A 22,732-nucleotide genomic window follows, 5' to 3' on the forward strand; every position below is an offset into this window, starting at 1 on the left:
AGTACTGAATCCAAAGCCATAATCTTGACCTAAAAATGTTGGTGCAGCACCATCCTTTCTGCTAAATTTTCAACTTGGTGCTTGATACATCTGACAAGCTCCTCTTACTTGCATGGTGTTGGTTTCTTTGACAGCGTTGACTCTTCAAATGTGATTGATGTGATGCCAATGGTCTCTGTTTTTTGTCTAAAGGCAATGGGATTTATTCTTTCTTTGTTGATAGTTAAAGTCACATGATTTGTTTGCCCCTCGGAGAGTTGAGTAATCAGTTGGAATTCTTTGATTGTCATTGTTACCCAAAATGCACTGCAATCCAGTACTGTCTCACTGCATGAAAGCTGTCCTTTGTGGAGGCAGAGACTATCATTTCCTTAGGCAAGAACTCAAACTAAAATGGTTGTTCTCTTTGCATATCTTGTGAACATCTACATATGACTTGTAACTTTTTATGATGTTAAAAGTTTTAAATTGAGGCCAATGTCAACGTGAGGCAGATTGATAAAAGAAAGGCTATCCAAATCAGACTGTGAGCAAGTCTCAAACTCAAGCTCTCATGGTGCTTGGATTGACTTACGTAGTTGAACTATAGTAAATATTTATTTGATTCATGAATATCAATAGCTCATTAGCTTGAAAAGGAATTTGTAGAGACTTATTGAATATGGGCAATGGAATGCAAGGATTATGGTATACCGGTACAGATGACATCATCATCTGCTGACTCAGAGAGCGTATGTAACTTGAAATATTACTCTTGTTTTTTTTATGTAAAATTCTTATCTTTCTCTGACCTTCCCTTCTCGAGTGTGCAGTTTTTATTTGCACACACGATATAAAGAGAACTTGTGATTACTAAATAAAAGTGCGAAAGTGTAGTTCACTAATTGACTGGAGGTCAACCCACCCCCTGTATATGAATGAATTTCGCTTTTAAACTTCTGCTGCAATCTGAGACAGTCCCTTATGTATCACATTCACTGCTCTCTTGTTCAGAGCCAGTGAAAAAAAAACCCAGGTAATACGAAGTACAATTGATGTATTCTACTGTTAATCTTACATTGTAGTGATGTTTCTTTTCCAAATTATACATAGAGAGCATTCTTTTGTGTCCATTCATGATTGCCTTGATCTGCTGAAGGGACTTCTTCATGTAAGTTCATGCTACAAGTGGTATTTACCAAGTATACAATCTTCTAACTGAAACATTACTATATTTTTTCACATGTGACGTGCCATCACACAGAGAGAAAATTTATCCAAAGCTGCATTAAATGCAGTATGGACGGTCATTTTGCACCATCTTTTTGCAATCTCCTCATCTGCATTTTGTGAAAAAGACGAAATGAAAATAACTTTTATTTGCATACACAGTGACGAACCTCATGAGGCAGAAAATGTCAAACATGTTGAATATTTTGCTCTCCAGCACAAAACGAAAAAGACTCACAAAAAATCACCACATATGAGAGTGCTCGGATAATTTCTCTTGTGTGTGGCAGGCTTTAGTTACAAGAATATGTAGAAGACAGTCCAAATAGAAAATACCAAGAGCAACTGACCTGTGATACATGTATGTTGTTCACATGTGTAACAGTGACATTTATGGGGAATTTAACATTTCTCAATTCGATAATTGCTGTTATAGTTTAACAACGCATGACATCAGTATTATGTCTATATTGACTGTACAGTACCTGTCCAATCAACATTGAATGAAATAAAACTTCATATTATTCTCTGTACAATAAGCCTACCATATTCAAATCATCTTGAAGAAAGAAGCAGTCTGTGAGATTAACTACATGATTTTTTCCAGCTTTGTAAACCTACTCAGAATTGGAACTCATAATCGCATGACATTGTTTCATGTAACAAATACCTGTATTTACGATACACTGGCAATGTTCCAAATCACATGACTGGCACTCATATACCGGTATGTTGGCAGCTCAGTTTTCAACATAGATGAATTGAGATCCAACAACAGGGGGCATTTGAAAAAACTTGCAATGGCAAAACAGCTTAGAGTGACAATTGATTTATTTTATACTCAGGTGGCTGTCCTGTAACATGATTTCTGCAGTTCTGGTCAATTGCTTTTGGTGAGTTTTACCAAATATTTTTATCCAATAGAGTTAACTGTTCTTCCTTTCAATTTACCGCATGATGTCTGTTTAAGGTTACTTGCGATTTACATGAGAGTTTTATATTTGTGTAAATATAACAAACAAAAACTTCTTTGCAAGAGCTTCCATGTGAGAATATCTACATACATCTTAGTTCAAAAATTCTTCGTTTTACGTGCAAAATTAGCCATGGTCAACTTTATTTTATTGGTATAAACCGTTATTTTCATGTTCACACAGCAGCAACATACCGGTAGATCTTATAAAATGTTTTGCCTTTTGTCCTATTATACTCAGTAAATATTACATATATTCTTTCGACTGTGATTAGAAGAAATTAATATGTTGTCGATCATCAGTCCCTGATCACCGAGTAGGATTTGTATAAATAATGATGAGCTTACCAAATACAGAATTTCAGAATAAATTTTCTTATTTGCGGTGAAAAATATCGAATTAAAATTTGATCTGGAAATGGTACGGTTTTTACGCACTGTTAGTCTTATAGAGAGGAGGAGAACAGACAAACAAAAAACAAGCATATGATTGCTTAAAAACTCACTCATATTTCTTTATGACATTGTAATCAGATTGTACTGCCATTTCAAATTTGATGATATAGCTGTTTCAGAGATTCCTTAGATTTTTAGAACTTATCGTATTTGCATATGTAAATTTTACTGAATTAGACCAATATTTCTTTCTTCCGTTTATCTTGCCATATAGATTTCCAAGGATCACATTTGAATTGTTCCTTGAATGATGATGAATTGTCAAATTTTGTTCTATCTTCCTCATTTTTTGGTCAAACCATGGTAACTATATCCAGAAACTTTTTGATGTATACCGTATCTTCCTAAGAATACTTTATTTATAATATTAGAAAATTTAAATAACATTTGAATATGAAAACTTTTCAGAATTTGTTACAAAATTTTGATTTGAGGTCACCTCATTTCAGTTTGATTGAATGATGACAAAAAATTTTTCCAATGTCCTATTCCATACAGTGCCCTTTTTCTGATTCCATCTGACAGCTATCAAGTTTAAAATGTAGCTTTCAAGAAATGCTCTTTTCTGATTCCTTACACATGAAATGTATTCTTTTTTCATATTTAATGTCTTTAAATAATTCTTCAAAAGACTTTTTTCCTGAGTCACTATAATTGACACAGAATGTGTACATGTATGATGTCTTTAGATTTATCTTCGGAGATAACTTCTTGTATAAACATGGGGCCAATGTCCCTGAAGCTACTGTAGACATGGATACACAATTTAGTATTTCCTGAATGTATGAAATTATCTCACTAAAGTCATCCTAGAGAACTGTATACCAAATATTAAAGCTGTCTGACCAGCGGTTTTGAAAAAAACAAGCGACTTAACAGATGACAGAGCTCCGCTGTGTTATGTAGAGAATAACTTTTTGTGACACACGTGTTGATGAGGAAGCTGGGTATCTTTGATAGCTCATTTCAGGACAGCCTGACCAAAAATACCAAAATTAGTTGCAAAAAAACCAAAATTAAAGATTTCATCATAATGTCAATATATTACATTAAGACAAACCCTAGGAACCTGTATACCAAATATCAAAGCTATCAGATGAGTAACTTTTGAGAAATAAAGATTTTGACCAAAAATGGCAAAAATTTACCCAAAAAATACAAAATTGAAGATTTCATCAAATTTCAAAATATCACACCGATACAATCCCCAGGAACCTATATACCAAATATCAAAGCTATCAGACACGCATTTTTTGAAAAACAAGTTTTTTGACAAAAAATGGCAACAATTGTGCCAAAACTACAAAATTGCAGATTTCCTCATTATTTCAATATATCATATTTAGTTCATCTGTAGGTACCTGTATACCAAATATGAAAGTCATCAGACGAACGCTTTTTGAGAAATAATTTTTTGACCATAAATGGCAAAAATTGCCCCCAAAATACAAAATTGTAGATTTCACCATAAGGCCAAAGAAAGTAAATTCTTTGTTTTGCGTCCACTCAAAATCCTACAAGGTACGCGGGTAAGCGGCTAAAAAACACATACAGAAAATTTAACACAAAATCTGTTTGCCTTTATTGGACAATTTTTCTCAAACCATATGAATACTCCTGTCACAGTGTGACACACTGTATGATCGCTGCATGCATTTTCATAACAAATGAATCAAAATAAACAGTCATTCGTCAACGTTTGCTTTCTCTTATTAGTTTTAAATTTCTTTCATATGCATTCAAAGTGTCCGCATGTCAATACCATTGCACAGCAACTTGACAGCCTCATCAACTTACTTAAATATGGACAGTTTGAGGAATGGGTACTACTACAACAGTATACAGTACAGTCTTTTGTCCTCAAGTTCTTGTACGTTTTTTCAAGTTTCTTGTAATTGGCTATGCTTTGATGGAATGTCATAGTTTTGCTGAAAGGTGTCTGTTTTGAAAGAAAACACTAAACAGAAATAGTAACTTGTAGCCTCTGCATTCAATTTTAGAAAGATGGGGCATCAGAGAGAAGAAGAAATTGGTGATATAATTGACAAAAGTATTCCCTGTAGCTTCCTGGGACCATCCGTAAAACCAGCACCTTTCCTTTCCATCAAATAAACGAAAGCATTTCGCAATTGTCAGTCTCCACACACAGACTCATAAGACCTAAATTTAGGTGGAAGCTTCACATCTGTATTCCTTGCACTTTCAAAGTAACACACCTCACATTGACTGAAAAGGTGAAGTATCATGGCATAAATGAAAATATTCTACAGTGGGTCAAAGCATGATTGACAAATACAAAACAGCGAGTAGTCATAAATGGAGCATCATCTGAATGGAGAATACGTCACAAGTGGTGTCCCAAAGGGTTCAGTTCTTGGACCAGTACTCTTTCTAATCTACATCAATCATATTGGCGGTGAAATTAGTTCTAAACTCAAAAAATTACTTACAATACCAAGACACATCATCCCTTGCGATATTGTAGTGATCCTGAAATTCTACAAGCTGATTTGGACAAGCTACAAAAAATGAGTGAACACTGGCGACGCATATTGGCTACAACAACCCCTTCAATAAATACTCAATGAACAATATTTCACTGGGACGTACAACTGAAGAAAATTACTTGGGCGATCTACTTCATTCTACCTTAAAACCTTCAAGCAAGTGTGTTAAGTTGCAAAAAAGCAGACAGAATGTTGATCTCATCAAACGATCATTGTCGATCAAATCAAAAAATGTCATTCGTCGTCTTTACAAGCAACTTGTGAGACCACAGCCGAACATGCAGTACAAGCTTGGTCACCATGGCTACAAAGGCCATGACCACTGTAACCTTTCACTCTTGAGTTAGCAGCCGACTCGAGAACTTGAGGACACTGTCCCAAACTTCATAAACTAACCATTCGACTTGACACAAGAAAGCACCTTTTCAGCAAGAGTTGTGGACACCTGGAATAAATTACCAGCCGATGTCATTAATGCAGAAAGTGTGACCTCCTTCAAGAGCAGCTACGACCGCCTACTACAAGTTTGAACTTTCACAGAAGGATTCTAATATACTTTCCCATCCCAAAACTGAACAAAAAAGTACGTAAAGGCCTTTCGATATTCGTTTACAGGACTGATCACTGGTTTATTTTGTGTTTCAAGTTAAAATGGACGAATTAACCAAATTTTTGACAAACCTAAAAGACCAATTAACTAGGATAGGCCTCAACACTTTCCGATTTTTTCCGTCTGCCATATTCTCTGAGTCGTGGTACCTAAGTGCAATCGGCCGACTGAATCTCTCTCTGTTCAAGTCCCAATTACCTTCAAGTTGCGTGCAAGGGTTTCCAGTTTTTTAACTTCGATTATTTCCCTGCTTTCATCCATTTTTTATCGTGACGACAAGCCACAACAGGCAAAGCCACAACAGACAGCGAGAACGTGAGGCCCCCGAGTGAGGCTGAGAGTATCGACAGGGGTAAATGTGTAGAGAATACTGTTTTACGTCACTGCATGGTCCATTATTGAAATCTGATTGCCGCAAGGAGAGTTAACATATCAGGCATACATATATCAGAGATATCTGTATGTTCAATATTTTTCAGCATGCTCTTCGAGCGCATTACTTTAATATATCAGACATTTTTCAGCACACCCTTCCTGTGCATGACTTTAATATACAAGACATATACTGTATATCAGAGATATCAGGATGTTTCATATTTTTCTCCGCGCCCTTCGGGCGCCATACTTTAATAAATCAGAGATATATGCCAGAGATATCTTGATGTTTGCTAAGTGAAGGTGTACCATTATGAAATCTACATTTCATATGATAAGCAAGACAAATTCCTGATACTTTTCTGTTCTCTCTATGAGAATTCAGTATGAGAAAGCAACATGCACAAATATTTCACAATTATACCCGTATTTGATACAGTGACTTTAATATTTTAGAGATGAAAAAATGACAAGATATCTTTCGTTCTCATTGATGCAACTGTTTTCCTTTGTGTCTCAGGTTTTCTGTAAAATGATGCTTTTTTATGACCAAAATAACAGTTAAAAAAGGCAGTTTTTCTCATTATTAGCTGTGCTTTCATGGTTTCAATGTTACAAGAAAAGGTCATCTCAGACACTGCACACATTAGATTTGGCTAAAATGCCTATCTATGGCTCCACAGGAGATTTAATTTGATGGCTGGCAAGTCTTAACATCCATCAAAATTTTGATTTACTGCTTTTTCCTCTTTGTTATTAATGATTGACATCCATTTCTGTACAACAGTTCAGGACATCTGGTTAAGCATAGAAAGTATGAAATAAATTAACAGCTCATTCAAAATGTACTGTATTCAAACTTTAAGATTGACACTTTGAAATTCCTATCTGACAACTGACATGTCAACAATATCATTAAAACATAGAATGACTATTTAAAATATAATTATATGTAAAATGTAAAATATAAATAATATATATATATATATATATATATATATATATAAAATTTATGTCCACCTTTTGTTTTACCTATGTCGCGCGCCGGGGGGGGGGGGTCACCCTGTTTTCGAAATTTGGAATAGGGGGGTCACCCTGTTTTCAAAATTGGAATAGGGGGGGTCAGCGACTTTTTGACGTCAGCAAAAAATAATCCACCCCCCCCCAGGCCGAAGAAACTGACCAGTCCCTTAGAACCTGCTGAACAAGAAAAAGATGTCAACATTGGATATTTTGGGATGCCCTACCTATCTGGGCTGGTTTTTGATTTGCATGCACCGCAAAAAATGGCGAAAAATGGGTAGGGGTAGGGGTACTATATCCTCCCCTACATTAAGTAAACTAGCATGGAATAGCACAAACCATACATTTTTGGAAAGCCCAGATTCTGCTCGTTATGAGAAACACCAACATTAGCAAATTAGTTTGTGTACATAGAAAAGGACGACTTTAAATGAATTTTTTTGACAATTTTGAATTTTTTTTCCCAAAACACCATGTAACAGTTGTGATATACTTTTTATTTAGCAAAATTTTTACAGCTTTTTGTGTTTAAGTTATTAATTCCCACATATTAAACAAGAAAAAAGTGTTAACATTAGATATTTAACTATACACTACTTCTCTGGAGTCCAATTTTGAATTGCGTGTATCTGTATGGGGTGTGCAAAAGCTAGGGGTAGGGGTACAACATTCTTTCCTTGATGAAGTAAACTGGCTTGAAATGCCATAACCTTATAGTTTTAGAAAGCTTAGATACCTACCCCTACCCATTTTTGCCATTTTTTGCGGTGCATGCAAATCAAAAACCAGCCCAGATAGGTAGTGCATCCCAAAATATCCAATGCTAACATCTTTTTTCTTGTTCAGCAGGTTCTAAAGAACAAAAAAATACCCATATAGTAGGGATGTTGGGGGTGCACGGTGGGCCCCTCCAGCCCACGGACTAAAAGTGTTTATAATGGAACAAACATACATACCGTATCTGTCTAATAATTTCCCTTCTATCAATTATTGTCACTTAATAATTTCTATTAGGCAAATAATCATGTACTTCATGGCAGTTTTAACATTTAGCTATATAACTTGTTGTGCTGCACTAGTATGTTATTTGTCTTTAAAAGTAATGTCAATTGGTATGAGACGTGCCCAGTATCTCAACAAGATTGTTATATTTCAAAATGACCTTAAAATATTGACCATTTTGTGAAGTCTTCATAATCATGCTACTAATCTTCAATATTTACTAAATGATATAAATATTCCTTGAATAATGTAAAATGTAAGCTAACAATGGTTTATTCACATGTAATTAGTTTTACTTCACGTATTAATACTTAATTGTTATGTACTGACTCCCAGTGAAAAGGGTCAATAAATGTGGGTTACAATTTCTAGGCATTATCTGAGCAGGTTTGTTTCAATAAAGGTATAGTTAGGGAATGCAATTTTTCCGTCTAACAATTCCTTTCTTCATTCACTGCAATTATTGTGAATATTGTGATATGACCATACAGTGAATGGAATGGTATATTGACAAGTTAAAAAAATACTTACAAGGGACTATTGGATACATATGATTGAAATATACCACTTATATTGAACACAAAATTTCTGTTGAATGTTCTTGATATTCCAAACAATTTTAACTGATTCAGCTAGCACACAAAGGAGTAACTCCTGCTACATTTTGCTGTTAGCAAAACTGGCTGGTGGTAGGCTGAGCAATAAAATAACAGCATCAGCAAAAATTGGCAATGACCATAGCATGTTAGTATGTTTTTGTAAGTTGTAAACAGTCCAATTCAAAACAAGTTAGGAGAGCACTGCACATGTCAACATGTGTTTATATCTTTCTTTCCCAAGACAAATTGACAGAGATGATGTACATGTACAAAGTCAGGTCTCTGACAGATCGATAAGCTTGCTTCTGTAAAATCATGTGGGTGGGTGAGTGAAAAAGCGGCAAGTGCATGCATTGAGGCAGCACAATAGTCAGTGAAAGCGAAGGCAACGATGCTTTAAAGCAACAACAGTCTATATATATATATATTATATATATATATATATATATATATATATATACAGTATATATATATATATGTTTATATCATTTAGTAAATATCAAACCGTACTCTCTGTGCCCAAGTTCAGAGGTTGTCATAAAGCCATTATGGTGATAACCGGGAGGGCACATTGTATGCATATATATATATATTTATATATACTTCAGGGTTGACTGGAGTGACAAAGAACTGAGTTGTAACTCTGAGTTTCGCGCTCTATGCGGTCATCAGACAACTGAAGAATCCTAGCTCCCGGCATACAGAATGTTCGTTGGCACCCAGGTGGCGAAGGTGTGGAATGTAGTTGGCAGTTCCATTTTTCTAGGTGGGATCGCAGGGGTAGTTCATTAAGTAAAATTTATTTTCGTGACGGCATTTGGAAACAAGTTCTGACCTTTTGTTGAGTAGACTGTTCTTGTCTGCGTTGATTATGCAGAATTTTTCTGCGAGGCACAAGTTGCAGCGTTTTGTTTCGTTGGTGTATGCGGTTGCCCTGGTGACGATGGACCAGCTGATAGTGAATGGTCGTCCTCCTTGTTTTAATTTCCATATAAAACAAGGAGGACGACCATTCACTATTAGGTGGTCCATCGTCACCAGGGCAACCGCATACACCAACGAAACAAAACGCTGCAACTTGTGCCTCGCAGAAAAATTCTGCATAATCAACGCAGACAAGAACAGTCTACTCAACAAAAGGTCAGAACTTGTTTCCAAATGCCGTCACGAAAATAAATTTTACTTAATGAACTATCCCTGCGATCCCACCTAGAAAAATGGAACTGCCAACTACATTCCAACACCTTCGCCACCTGGGTGCCAACGAACATTCTGTATGCCGGGAGCTAGGATTCTTCAGTTGTCTGATGACCGCATAGAGCGCGAAACTCAGAGTCACAACTCAGTTACTTTGTCACTCCAGTCAACCCTGAAGTACAAATCGCTCTGTGGAATGACCGCATCGAGCACTTTCTCAACCAGCGAGTACAACCTAACCTACCTATATATTCATATAATATATATATATATATATGTAACCGGGTAATTAAACTGACAATTAAATTTAGCCAGATAATTAAACCCGACCAAGGTTCATATCACACAATAAACAAACCAGAAAGAATGATTATCGTACAATTTGCGTTGCAGTTTATATTAAGGTTTATTTCACTACAGCTAAAATCTCTACTACTAATGATAATAATAATAAAAGAATAAAAACACTGGTCTACAATGATTAAAACCAATGGCAGTATTACTGGAAAATAATTTCCAGGCGCAAAATCTAAAGTTCATCCACCATAATAAAGTTCCAGATAATTCTAAAATGGCTGTTGTCTAGGGTTCATTCACTTAGCTATTGTTCATATGGCTGTACAATGGCCTCTCCTGAAGTTGTAGGTCAATGTCCGTCCGGTTGCTATGACGATGACAGTCTATCCAATAGGAAACTACGTTACACACACAGAGTCATTCCAGGCGCTCCTCCCTGGGGATTTGTTATTCCAACCCTGGTAGCAATACTCGAGTTGATGATTGACTCGAACAATTCCAGGCACTCCTTGGCTCTTCACTCGGGCCACACAATAGGAACACACAGGAACACACGCAGTCTACCAGTAATTCATTAACTGGATCTCCTCTGTAAGCACAGTCATGTAAAAGACCAATGGCAGTTATGTAAGCGTTTCCTTCTGTTTACACAATCTCATTCAGGATGAGACTAAGTCAACATGATAGCAAATACACTGTACAAAAATCCCATGAAACAAAGAACTAAGAATCACAGAAAATCTCCTTCAAAATCAGAAAAACCCATATTTCAACATGTTAAATAAAACTTCACTACTATCATAAAATACTACTAGAATCAAACTAACTACAGAATAACAACTTAGAAATTTTTCCACGTTAATTGGGAAAACACATGGTCCTTTCACGTTTCAGCTTGAGGGGTGTGTCTCACACTTTGAGACTTTTAAAAGTTCATTGTTTTCAATACCAAAGGGTTCAAATACACATACCTGTAAAGCACAGTCATGTAAAAGACCAACCACGTTGTCTTGGAATTTTTTCTTGGCAGTAAAACGGATAATAATTCCTAAACGTACATCCACACCAAAGTACTGTCTTCGAGCAGTGAAAATCAGTAGAGCATTGCAATGCATTGTGGGCGAAGACGCTATCAATGAAATTCCACACATGTGTCATCACACTCAAACAACACGCAGCAGGCCTAATCACATGACTTACAATCGTAACCGGGGTTACACATTCCCCTCAGATGCTTACACACTCCGGGTGTAAGTTACTTTGGTAATTGATATAATGCAACTCAACGTTAAAACATTAAAACTTAAAAGGCAAAGGTCATTGTCAATGCAACCCACTGTTATTGTTTTTAACAGTCAGTCACTCTAATCATACTTCACATCTTTGCAAACAAGAAACATCTCAGTACCTGGTATAGGTATTACATGAGTGGTAGGACTTAACAGGCTTAGCAATTTGCAATTTGCTTGTACCCCCATTCGGTCATAGGTCAATTTATCAGCAGGTCTTCCAGCATTCTGTCGTTTTGGTCGTCCTTCTTTGGGTGGTTGTTGCATAATTTCCACTTCATTCTGGTGTGTTTCTTTTTCATCAGGCACATCTGTTGTATCAGTAGGGTCGGCTGCAGTTTCTATGGTGCTGATATCATTGTCGTCAGTTACTATGGGTGATGCTTTGGGGATTGGCGGGTTGGCAAACAATTCCTCCATATCTGAATCAGTGTCTGTGTCCTCTTTCTTATCAGTCTGTTGTCTGGCGGACTGTCTGGTAACCGGTCTTCTTTCTTCAATTTCAACCTCTTCTGGTTCTGAGGCGGACAAATAGCCAATAGGAAGTAGCATGTTCCTATGTAGTGTCCGTTCTACCCCATCTCCAGTTTCTGGTTTTACCACATACACGGGCAAGTTGTCATCCAATCTCTTCTCAACAACATGCACATCAGGTTTCCAGCGATCGGCCAGTTTGTGTTTGCCTATCAACCCAACATTGCGTATTAGTACTCTGTCTCCCACAAGCAGATCACTACCACGCACCTTGCTGTCATAGCGTCTCTTGTTGGCGAGTGCTTTCTTCTTTGCTTCATTCTCAGCTAATTCATAGGCTCCTTTCAGTCTGCTTTTCAGGTCCTCGACGTACTGCAAGTAATCATGTTTGGTGTATTCATCTGGGCTAACACCAAAACAAAGATCAATGGGTAGTCTAGCTTCTCTTCCAAACATGAGGTAATACGGTGAGAACTGAGTGGCATCATTCCTGGTACAATTGTACGCATGCACCAGGAAACTGATATGTTGACTCCAGTGCTGCTTTTCCTTGGTGTTTAATGTTCCTAGCATGTTCAGCAGCGTACGGTTAAATCTCTCTGGCTGCGGATCCCCTTGCGGGTGATATGGGGTAGTTTGGGATTTGCGTATACCAGCCACTTTCAGTAATTCTCTTATAAGTCTGTTCTCAAAGCTGCGTCCCTGGTCGCTATGGATACGGGCTGGTAGTCCATAATGCACAAAGAACTTCTCCCACAGAACTTTCGCCACCGTCTTTGCTTCTTGATCTTTTGTCGGGTACGCCTGAGCATATCTAGTATAATGATCAGTTACCACGAGTGCATTCTGTGTGTTGTTTCTGTCCTGTTCTATTGTCAGAAAATTGATGCAGACTAATTCCATTGGGCAACTTGAGAATATGTTTATCATCGGAGCAGCGCGGCGTGGCAACTGTTTTCTCTGTACACACCTACTACAAGTCTGGCACTTTCTTTCCACATCTGCTCTCATTCTTGGCCAGTAGAATCTTGCTCTGAGGAGATCGAAAGTTCGGTCGACTCCCATGTGACCCATGTCATCATGCAAGGCTTCCATGGCTTGTGCCCTATACTTGGTCGGTAATACCAGCTGATTAGTCTCCCTTCCATGGTTATCTCTAGTCTTTCGGAATAATACTCTATGCCATAGAAACAGCCTGTTTCTTTGTCTGAGCAATATCTTGACTTCATCAGGAAGTGATTTCAAGTCTACTCTTTTCTTTTCATCTTCAATGTAGCCTATCACTTCATTCAACACTTCATCATTTCTTTGCAAGGCAAACCAATCCTTCTCTTTTGCTACCATGGAGACAGGGGTTCCAGGGGGGTTTTCACCATAGTACTGTAGCTGGTAATACGGTTTCGGCAATGCAGCTGCTGAGATGGCCACTGTTTCAGCAAGTGCGGGTGATTCAATCTTACTGTGGTGCTGGTTATTGTCAACTTCGGTGGTACAAGTGCAGGACAGAACACGATGCTGACATACCTTGGCTGTAGTGGGTCTTGTGATACCATGGCTCATGGTAATGGCACCTATCACTTCTCTGGTCATAATTTCATCTGATTGTTTATCAACTCCTAGGACGCGTTCTCTCAGTCGTCTTATCTTTTCTTCCATATCTAGTGATTCTTGGTCATCTGGCATGTCTGCATTTGGTCGGCGAGACAGTGCATCAGCGTCGATGTTTGCTCGGCCACTTCTATACTGTAGTGTGAAATCATACGCTGCCAGGGCAGCTAACCACCTGTGTCCCGTAGCATCTAACTTTGCTGTGGTAAGGACGTAAGTCAGCGGGTTGTTGTCAGTAACAACTTTGAACTTCGTCCCATACAGGTAGTCGTGAAACTTGCTTGTGACACACCACTTCAAGGCGAGGAACTCTAACTTATGCACTGGATATCTCTTTTCACTTTTTGTCAGTCCTCGACTGGCAAAGGCGATTGGTTTAAGCAGGCCATCATGTTCTTGGTACAGTACTCCACCCAGGCCATCCAGACTGGCATCTGTATGCAGTATAAATGGTTGGGATAGGTCCGCAAATGCTAACACTGGAGCGTTTGTCAGTTGTTCGATGATCTTATCCATGGCTTTTTGACACTCTAGCGTCCATCTGTCGCCGAAGGGTTCTGTAGCACTTTGAATGGTACGCCATCATTGTCCTTGTACTTCCCTAGCCTCTTTCTCAACTTCGGAGGATATACCCAGCAGTCAGGTCGTTCATTGGCTTGACAATTTGGGCATAATTCTCAACAAACGTCGATAGTATCCTGTAAATCCAAGAAATGTCTTTAGCTCTTTAATATTCTTTGGGGTGGGCCAATTCTTCAAAGCTTCTATCTTGCTGGGGTCAGGCTCACGCCATTTTCATCAACTTTATGTCCAACATAAGTGACTGTCCTCCGGAAAAGCTGACATTTCTCAGGTGATAATTTCAAACCATACTCAGCTAATCGGTCCAGCGCTTTCATTAGCCTGTCTTCTGCTTCGTCACTGATCTGCCAAATATGATCAAATCATCTAAGTATATCAATAGTTCTATCAGGTGCATGTCACTCATACATTTCTCCATCAGTCTCTGAAAAGTGGCTGGTGCTCCTGTGATTCCCTGGGGCATCCGTTCAAACTGGTAGAAACCAAGGGGACATATAAAAGCTGTCTTCTCCTTGTCTTCCTCCGCCATGGGAATCTGATAATAACCCGACTTCAAATCCAGCACATGAAACCATGTACACCCGTTTAGGCAATCGAGTGCTTCCTGTATCTTAGGTACCGTATACTGATCGGGTATTGTCCTTGGTTTTAGAGTTCGATAGTCAACGCACATACGTATCGCCCCCGATTTTTTTCTCACAAGCACAATAGGCGAAGCGTATGGGCTCTTTGACTCCTTTATTATACCGGCATCTAACAATTCCTGGATGTGGCGCTTCGTATCGTAGAAGTCCGCCGGTGCAATTCTCCGTGACCTCTCTCGAAAAGGGGTCGGGTCACTCAGGGGAATGCGATGTTCAATGGCCGACGTATGTCCTACATCCCAATCGTGTTGCGAAAACACATGCCATCGTTGCTTTAGCTTCTCGTTGATTCTGACCTTGTCCTCATAACTAAGCGGGGAGTCACCAAAGTCAACAATGAAGTCCGCTTCATTTTCCGTCTTGTCAGCACTGTCCTGTGCTGTCACTTTCGTTTGGTAACTGCCGCACTCAGTATTCCCCTCAGAGCCCTTTTGTTCTGGTTCAGGCATAAGTTCACTGGGTTGTATGGGCCGCACCCATTCTGGTAAGACTAAGTCCGCAACAACACGTCTTGGCATGAGGGTTATGTTATGTCTGGTATCATTATGCACAATGACTTTCACTCGTTGGGTTACTCCCTGGTAGGAGGGTGGTGACACTGCTCTTTATTATCAATCCTCCTGGGGTGTGGTGATGGGATGGAGTTTCCACCAACACGGTAGTTTCTGGTCTGGCAATCCAATTATTCCTCTTCCTATACATGTCAATGGCATTGTCTTTCCACTCGGTATAGTAACGGGTCTCCTCCTGCTAGCCTAACAGGGCTGATCCGTCCATCATGGCCACACTTGTCAAAGGCATCTATCCTCTTGTATGCTTCAGTGAAGAGGGCTGCCATCGGTAATTTCTTCAGGTAATGCTTTCCCGCTATTTCTTTACATCTATGGGCCATATTACGAAATATACTAGTGTTGGTACCACAAATCACTGGTACGTCTCCACTTTGGTCACGGTCTGGGGTAACTAAAGCAAGTGTTTCACAAGTCTCCTCCACTCCAGCTACTTCCTTAGGGAACCGAATAGATACTGTGATGTACCCATAGTACGGAACCACTTGATCACCTGCACCACGTACTACCAAGTCTTCAATTGGCTTGAGGCGGCAGTGAGACAGGTGTCGGTCATAAAACGAGCGCGAAATGAGGGTGACTTGGGAACCACTGTCAAGTAAACACTGGCAACTGACTCCATCGACGAACACTTCTGTAGTCATACTATCGCCTACCAGGCCTTCGGGTAGTGGTTTGTTGGCTACGGAATGTTCGTTAACTTGTGCAATGTTGTCAATTTTGTCTTTCCTTTCTTCGTGTATATTACTGGGGCTACACTCTTCTTGGACATCCACTGGCCCCTCTACTGTGGGTGTCCCCGGTAGTTTCCCTTCGACTCAAAAAATGCTCGTGCGAACTTCTGCTTGACCAGCTGTAGGTCTGGATTATCCTTTCTGAAACATTTCTTCTCTGTATGTCCGTCCAAACCACAATTAAAGCAAAAGTTCAATTTCTTGAACATATCAGATCCCGCTGGGTTAGAACTCAACGACTCCGTTGCTGATGTCGACGTTTCTGGGGTTGGGGTGGAGGCTGGTGTCGATACTTGGGACTGGTTCTGCTCTCTCTTCCTGCGATTTTGCTGACGTGGTCGTTGCTGACTAGTTGGCGTCGACCAGGTGTTACTCGAGGCTGGCTGTGTGGGTGACTGGTTGTCGTTTCCTTTCATCATCTGATCCATTACCTGCTGAACTACTTGCTGTATATCCGACTTATCCAATGTTTGCTTTGCCACTGGTGCCGATGTTGCGGTTGCTTCAAAACTATCACAGATAGCGGTGTAATTTGTACTGGCACTCGGCGTTGTCCCCTTATGGGCTCTGTTCTTAGCTTTCTCTTCTTGACGTGCTTCCTCCTTCCTTACCATCTGCATTAACTCGATGTAACCTGGCGGTTGGTTGAGCTTCGTGTCGAGTTGCAACGATGACAAGTGGCTTTCATTGTACAACACTCCATCGGTGAACTGTTTCAGGCGAAGGTAATCGGCCTCATACTCTTTGACACTGCCTTGTCGTATTGCTCGTCGCAACAGAGTCTGTAATTCCTGCAAATACTGAGAATGTGACCATTCTGCTTTCTGATAACACGACTGAAATGCCTTCAAAGACTCGGCAGGGGTAAGTCTTGTGCCATACGAACCCTCAAGGGCATCAAGGTAATCACGTACTGTCAAATTGGGTGCTGGGGTCAATGACCTAATAGTGTTCATAGCAGGTCCGGCTAAGCTTTCAGCGATACGTTTCTTCTTTTCCTGCGTCTGATACATTCCACTCTTTGATCATTTGTTCTGCTTGCTCTGCCCAACTTTCGTAGTCGTCTTCATTTACTGGTACTGGCAGCCTACCGGAGAAAACTCTCAGTTTACGATACCACCCAGACTCATTAGTCCTTGGTTGCAGATTAGTCACAAGTTTCTCCATCATATCCATCCAAGCAGCATCAGGACCAGCTTGGCGTGGTGGTGGTGATCTGCTTGGGGGTCTTTCTCTTGGCTGGTAAGGCGTACTATTCCTGGGAGGGGTAGGCAATGAAACATATTCTGCTGGTTCTCTGTCCTGTACATCATCGTAGCCGTCAAATCCAGCCAATTGTGCTGGGGTCAACGGTGGTGGAGTCTTGATTGCCGTCCGCCAATCACCCAAATCCTCCTTTATAGGTTCCGGTCCCTCCCTCATCCAACGGTAAGATGCTCCATCGCTGCTGGCCATATGCAGGGAAGCCTCCTCTCTGACTTTGACCGAATGGGGGAACCTTAGCGTTTTAAAAAACCGAGGCAACAGGAGTGAACATCCCAACACTAGTGTCGGCTCCACTCTTTTCATGTGCCAAGAATCAGCCCATTCCCTCTTTGTGGCTGAGTGGCAAAGCACACCTATTCCCCCTTCACATCTTAATATTTCTGTCAAGTCGGCATCTTTATATTCTCTGGTAATAAACTGTAGTAGATCACTCACATCATTAATAGTTGCATGGGAAACCCAGAAAACTAATCCATGTCTAAGATCAATACCATTCTTATCATATATACTCAACTGCTTTTCTCTCAAGCTCATCCATTTTTCGTCAACAACAAAACAAACAACAATGCAATGCAATACTGATATCAACGGGGTTGGTCTTTTGTAATCTATACTCTTAACTGTTAAAACACTACTGCAACATTAACTGTACGATAAATAACTCATTCAATCCAATAACCACTCCATCCGGACGAGCCCCCAATTTTGTAACCGGGTAATTAAACTGACAATTAAATTTAGCCAGATAATTAAACCCGACCAAGGTTCATATCACACAATAAACAAACCAGGAAAGAATGATTATCGTACAATTTGCGTTGCAGTTTATATTAAGGTTTATTTCACTATAGCTAAAATCTCTACTACTAATAATAATAACAATAAAAGAATAAAAACACTGGTCTACAATGATTAAAACCAATGGCAGTATTACTGGAAAATAATTTCCAGGCGCAAAATCTAAAGTTCATCCACCATAATAAAGTTCCAGATAATTCTAAAATGGCTGTTGTCTAGGGTTCATTCACTTAGCTATTGTTCATATGGCTGTACAATGGCCTCTCCTGAAGTTGTAGGTCAATGTCCGTCCTGTTGCTATGACGATGACAGTCTATCCAATAGGAAACTACGTTACACACACAGAGTCCTTCCAGCCGCTCCTCCCTGGGGATTTGTTATTCCAACCCTGGTAGCAATACTCGAGTTGATGATTGACTCGAACAATTCCAGGCACTCCTTGGCTCTTCACTCGGGCCACACAATAGGAACACACAGGAACACACGCAGTCTACCAGTAATTCATTAACTGGATCTCCTCTGTAACATAGTCATGTAAAAGACCAATGGCAATTATGTAAGCGTTTCCTTCTGTTTACACTATCTCATTCAAGATGAGACTAAGTCAACATGATAGCAAATACACTGTACAAAAATCCCATGAAACAAAGAACTAAGAATCACAGAAAATCTCCTTCAAAATCAGAAAACCAAATTTCAACAAGTTAAATAAAACTTCACTACTATCATAAAGTACTACTAAAATCAAACTAACTACAGAATACAACTTAGAAACTTTTCCACTGTAATTGGGAAAACACATGGTCCTTCCACGTTTTAACTTGAGGGGTGTGTCTCACACTTTGAGACTTTTAAAAGTTCATTGTTTTCAATACCAAAGCGTTCAAATACACATACCTGTAAACACAGTCATGTAAAAGACCAACCACGTTGTCTTGGAATTTTTTCTTGGCAGTAAAACGGATAATAATTCCTAAACGTACATCCACACCAAAGTACTGTCTTCGAGCAGTGAAAATCAGTAGAGCATTGCAATGCATTGTGGGCGAAGACGCTATCAATGAAATTCCACACATGTGTCATCACACTCAAACAACAGCAGCAGATCAAATCACATGACTTACAATCGTAACCGGGGTTACACATATATATATATATATATATATATATTATATATATATATATATATATATATATATATATATATATATATATAAGGGCAAAAGGTCAACAAGTCAAAGGTCTTTTTAAAATGAACCTTCATATGGTGAACCTTCAAAAGCATAGGGAAGAAAATTAGTATAGGTATGACCTGTATCTTGTATATTACATTGTATTATTATTTTTAAAAGGAAATAGGAGCTATTTATTGTGTTATTTGTTGTAATATATCATAGCAGAGATGTGTCAAGTATTTGCTGCTTGTTCCTTGTTGAGAAAAATCTTAAGCTTGCGGCCACGAGAGTATGCAGCTTTAGGCACAATTTCGTTCCAGCCATTTTAAGACAGTGTTTTCAATGGACGGTCATTTTGCACTGTCATGCGATCTCCTCATATACGTTTGTGAAAAAGATGGAATGAAAATAACGTCTGGTGTACATGGTGAGGAACCTCGAGAGGCAAAAAATGTCAAATGCTGAATATTTTGCTTTACGGCACATAAGGAATTAAGAAACACGAAAAATCACCGCACATGAAAGTAAACCTACGCCTCAAATGAAATTAAGCTCGGCTTCCAGTAATATCTCTTGTGTGAGGCAGGCTTTAGTTACAAGGATATGTACAAGAAAGTCCAAATAAAACATACTAAAAGCAACTGACCTGTGATATGTTGTTCACATATATAAAGGTGTGATTAAGTGACATTTATGGGGTAAACATTTCTCAATTTGATAATTACTGTCATGCAATGCTGGACATCGGTTAATGCCTATATTGACTATATACTGTCCAATCAACATTGAACGAGATTAACTTCAAATTATTCTGTACTTCTGTACAATAAGCCTACAATATCTAATTCATCTTGAAGAAAGAAGTAGTCTATGAGATATGTGGATTTTTTCGGCTTTGTAAAACCTACTCAGAATTGAAACTTACAGTCCTGCATGTAATTGTAATCCTTTAACAAATATTTACCACACATTGGCAATGTTCAAGAAGACATGACTGGCACTCATATGTTGGTAGCTCAGAGCACTGTTCAATATAGATGAATTGAGATCTAACAACAGGGAACATTTGAAAAAGAACTTGCAATGGAAAAACAGCTTAGAGTAACAATTGATTTTGTTTTATACCAAGGTGGCTACCCTTTACCAGTCAAATTATTTGCTTTTGGTCTGAGTCTTTCAAAATATTTTTATTTAATAGAGTTCACTGTTGTTCCTTTCCATTTGAATAAGCCACAATTTACATGAGAGTTCATATTTGTGTACATGCAACAAATAAAAACTTTCCAAAAGCTTCCACGTTAGAATATCTCTAAACATCTTATCTCTTCCTGTACCTCATTAATTTGCAGACTAGCCAATATAGCAATAGAGCTTAAGGTCTGATTTTTGGTGGGCATAATTATGTGATAAAAGTTTTCTGCCAGAATGTGACGTGACAAAGATTACCTTTGATCTCAGCAGATTTCACTGATCTGCCAATAAATCAGTAACTTCAAGAGCTACTCTCTTCATATGTGGTGGGATAAGGCACCTAATGATGTCATATCCTGAACCTCATTAATTATATGTCAAATGAAATATTATTGATGTTGACTGTGACATGCAGGGGGAAGGTCAATGTTAGTTGCCAAAGGAAATCTGGAAGGGTCACTTTTTTCTTGCCAACAATTTTGAAGGGGCACTCTTTTAGATGCAGCGTCAATTTTAAACAGTTTAAAAGCACAACCCCTTCCTCTCTGTAATTTCTGTCCAGGCCGTTGCTGTAATAACCTAGGCCCCAACATGTCAAATTCATAAATACACATATTGCAGGTAACCACTTGAATGCATATACAAGGTACTGTTAAAAGCCCTAATGGTGATTTACTGGTGAAGATGAATCTTAAAGTATTTAAAATTGGAGTGAAAATACATGTGTTTCTAGCTTAAACTGAAGAATGTGAATCATGAAATTTGGCGTGTGGTCTGTGGTGCTCGAATTATAGGCTTACCAATCAAGGTGCTCTATATTCATGATGGTGTTCAGTTATATTGAAGCTACTAATATTGTAAGTGGCAATCTTCATTAATGACACCATATCAAGCATATTTTATTTTACTTTCTTTATTTTTTCCGTTTCTTTATTTCTTCATTTTGCTATTTCTCAATTTTGTCGATTGTGGTAATTAGCCCCCTTTTTAACCTCCATGACCTTCAACTCAGGTCAAAAGTCAGGGCTTTGAAATCTGCAAATTGGTGAAGACCAAGTATTTGCATTTTACCGGCAACATCTACGGCATTTATGTTGTTTAACTAGCTAAGCCATTATTTGCAAAAACATACAAAAAATTGGGAGAAAGAACATATCTTTCATTCCAACCAAATTTGTTCCACCTGAAGAAAATTGTCAGTTAATGATCACCAGTAACAGTCTTAACTTCTGTGTTTTTTTTAAAAAATATTGAACCACATGAAGCGTAACTCTGCATGGCAGGGCTGTACTGTATGCTATACCGTAGGCAGGATCCAGCCACAGGTGGCAGGCCTATAGCCGGTTATGTAACACATGGCCCTGCCATGCAGAGCTACATGAAGCCACAGAAAATTTACATTATCAGATTTCCTTATTTGATTTTATTAATTTTGACTGTGATATTATATTATATAGAAAATATCAGGCTAAATTTAACACTTTATAGCCACAACCGGTCGTTGAAAAAAATTACCGGGAAAAAAGTCAAAGCTTGAAAGCCATAACCGATGACCGATCAGCCATGACCGATCGTTGAGAAATGTCGGGAAAAAATTCAACACTTTGCGGCCACTACCTCAACCGGTCGTGGACAGAAAATGAAATCTAATACCTGAAGTCACGGTTGTTGAGACAAATGTCCTCAAAATTCAATACTTTACAGCCACAACCTAGCGCGATAGGTTGTGGAGAGAAAATATTGGGAAAAAATCGGAAACCTGAAATCTACGTCCGTGGACGCTTAAAGCTCCTTGTCTGTGATGAAATCAACTAGGCTATTGAATTTAGCCCGAAATTTTCTCAATGATCGGTCATGAGGTTATGGCTTTCAGGCTTTGACTTTTTTTCCCGGTAATTTTTCTCCATGACCGGTCGTGTGAGGTTGTGGCTATAAGTGTAAAGTGAGGCATTTTTGCCAACATTTGTCACACGACCGTCGAAAAGTGTGTTTGCTTTCAGTAATTTCTCTCTATGGTCGGTCACTAGGAGCTCCTTTACCATTTATTTATGAATAATAAGTTTGTACCTTCCGTTTATTTACGAATTCATGAATATTTTAAGCGTCCACTTATAGTTTTACGGGACGACATCGCCGACACTGTGTTCTGTGATT

At 38.8% G+C, this 22,732-nt stretch overlaps 2 protein-coding genes across 3 annotated transcripts in view; one reads left to right on the top strand and one right to left on the bottom strand.

The window, feature by feature from the left end:
- The first annotated feature begins 1,937 nt into the window (after positions 1 to 1,937).
- The window catches only part of LOC139142111 (uncharacterized), a 34,222-nt gene continuing 13,427 nt past the window's right edge, over positions 1,938 to 22,732 (top strand). Inside the window, exon 1 of one of the 2 annotated variants that reach the window (XM_070711946.1) lies at positions 1,938 to 2,102. The gene's annotated coding sequence lies outside the window, so the exon portion shown is untranslated. The remainder of the gene's footprint in view (positions 2,103 to 22,732) is intronic. The other variant, XM_070711937.1, reaches the window with a different exon arrangement.
- LOC139146239 (paraneoplastic antigen Ma3-like) lies at positions 16,199 to 17,104 on the bottom strand. Its single transcript, XM_070717650.1, has one exon. It carries the CDS (start codon positions 17,102 to 17,104, stop codon positions 16,199 to 16,201), a length of 906 nt encoding a protein of 301 aa, XP_070573751.1.

This window comes from Ptychodera flava, chromosome 1 (assembly GCF_041260155.1).
Source record: "Ptychodera flava strain L36383 chromosome 1, AS_Pfla_20210202, whole genome shotgun sequence".
NCBI classification, from domain to species: Eukaryota; Metazoa; Hemichordata; class Enteropneusta; family Ptychoderidae; genus Ptychodera; species Ptychodera flava.

Bases quoted from the DNA above. Each gene is read 5' to 3' on its own strand.
- LOC139146239 (XM_070717650.1), bottom strand. From the start codon at position 17,104: ATGAACACTATTAGGTCATTGACCCCAGCACCCAATTTGACAGTACGT.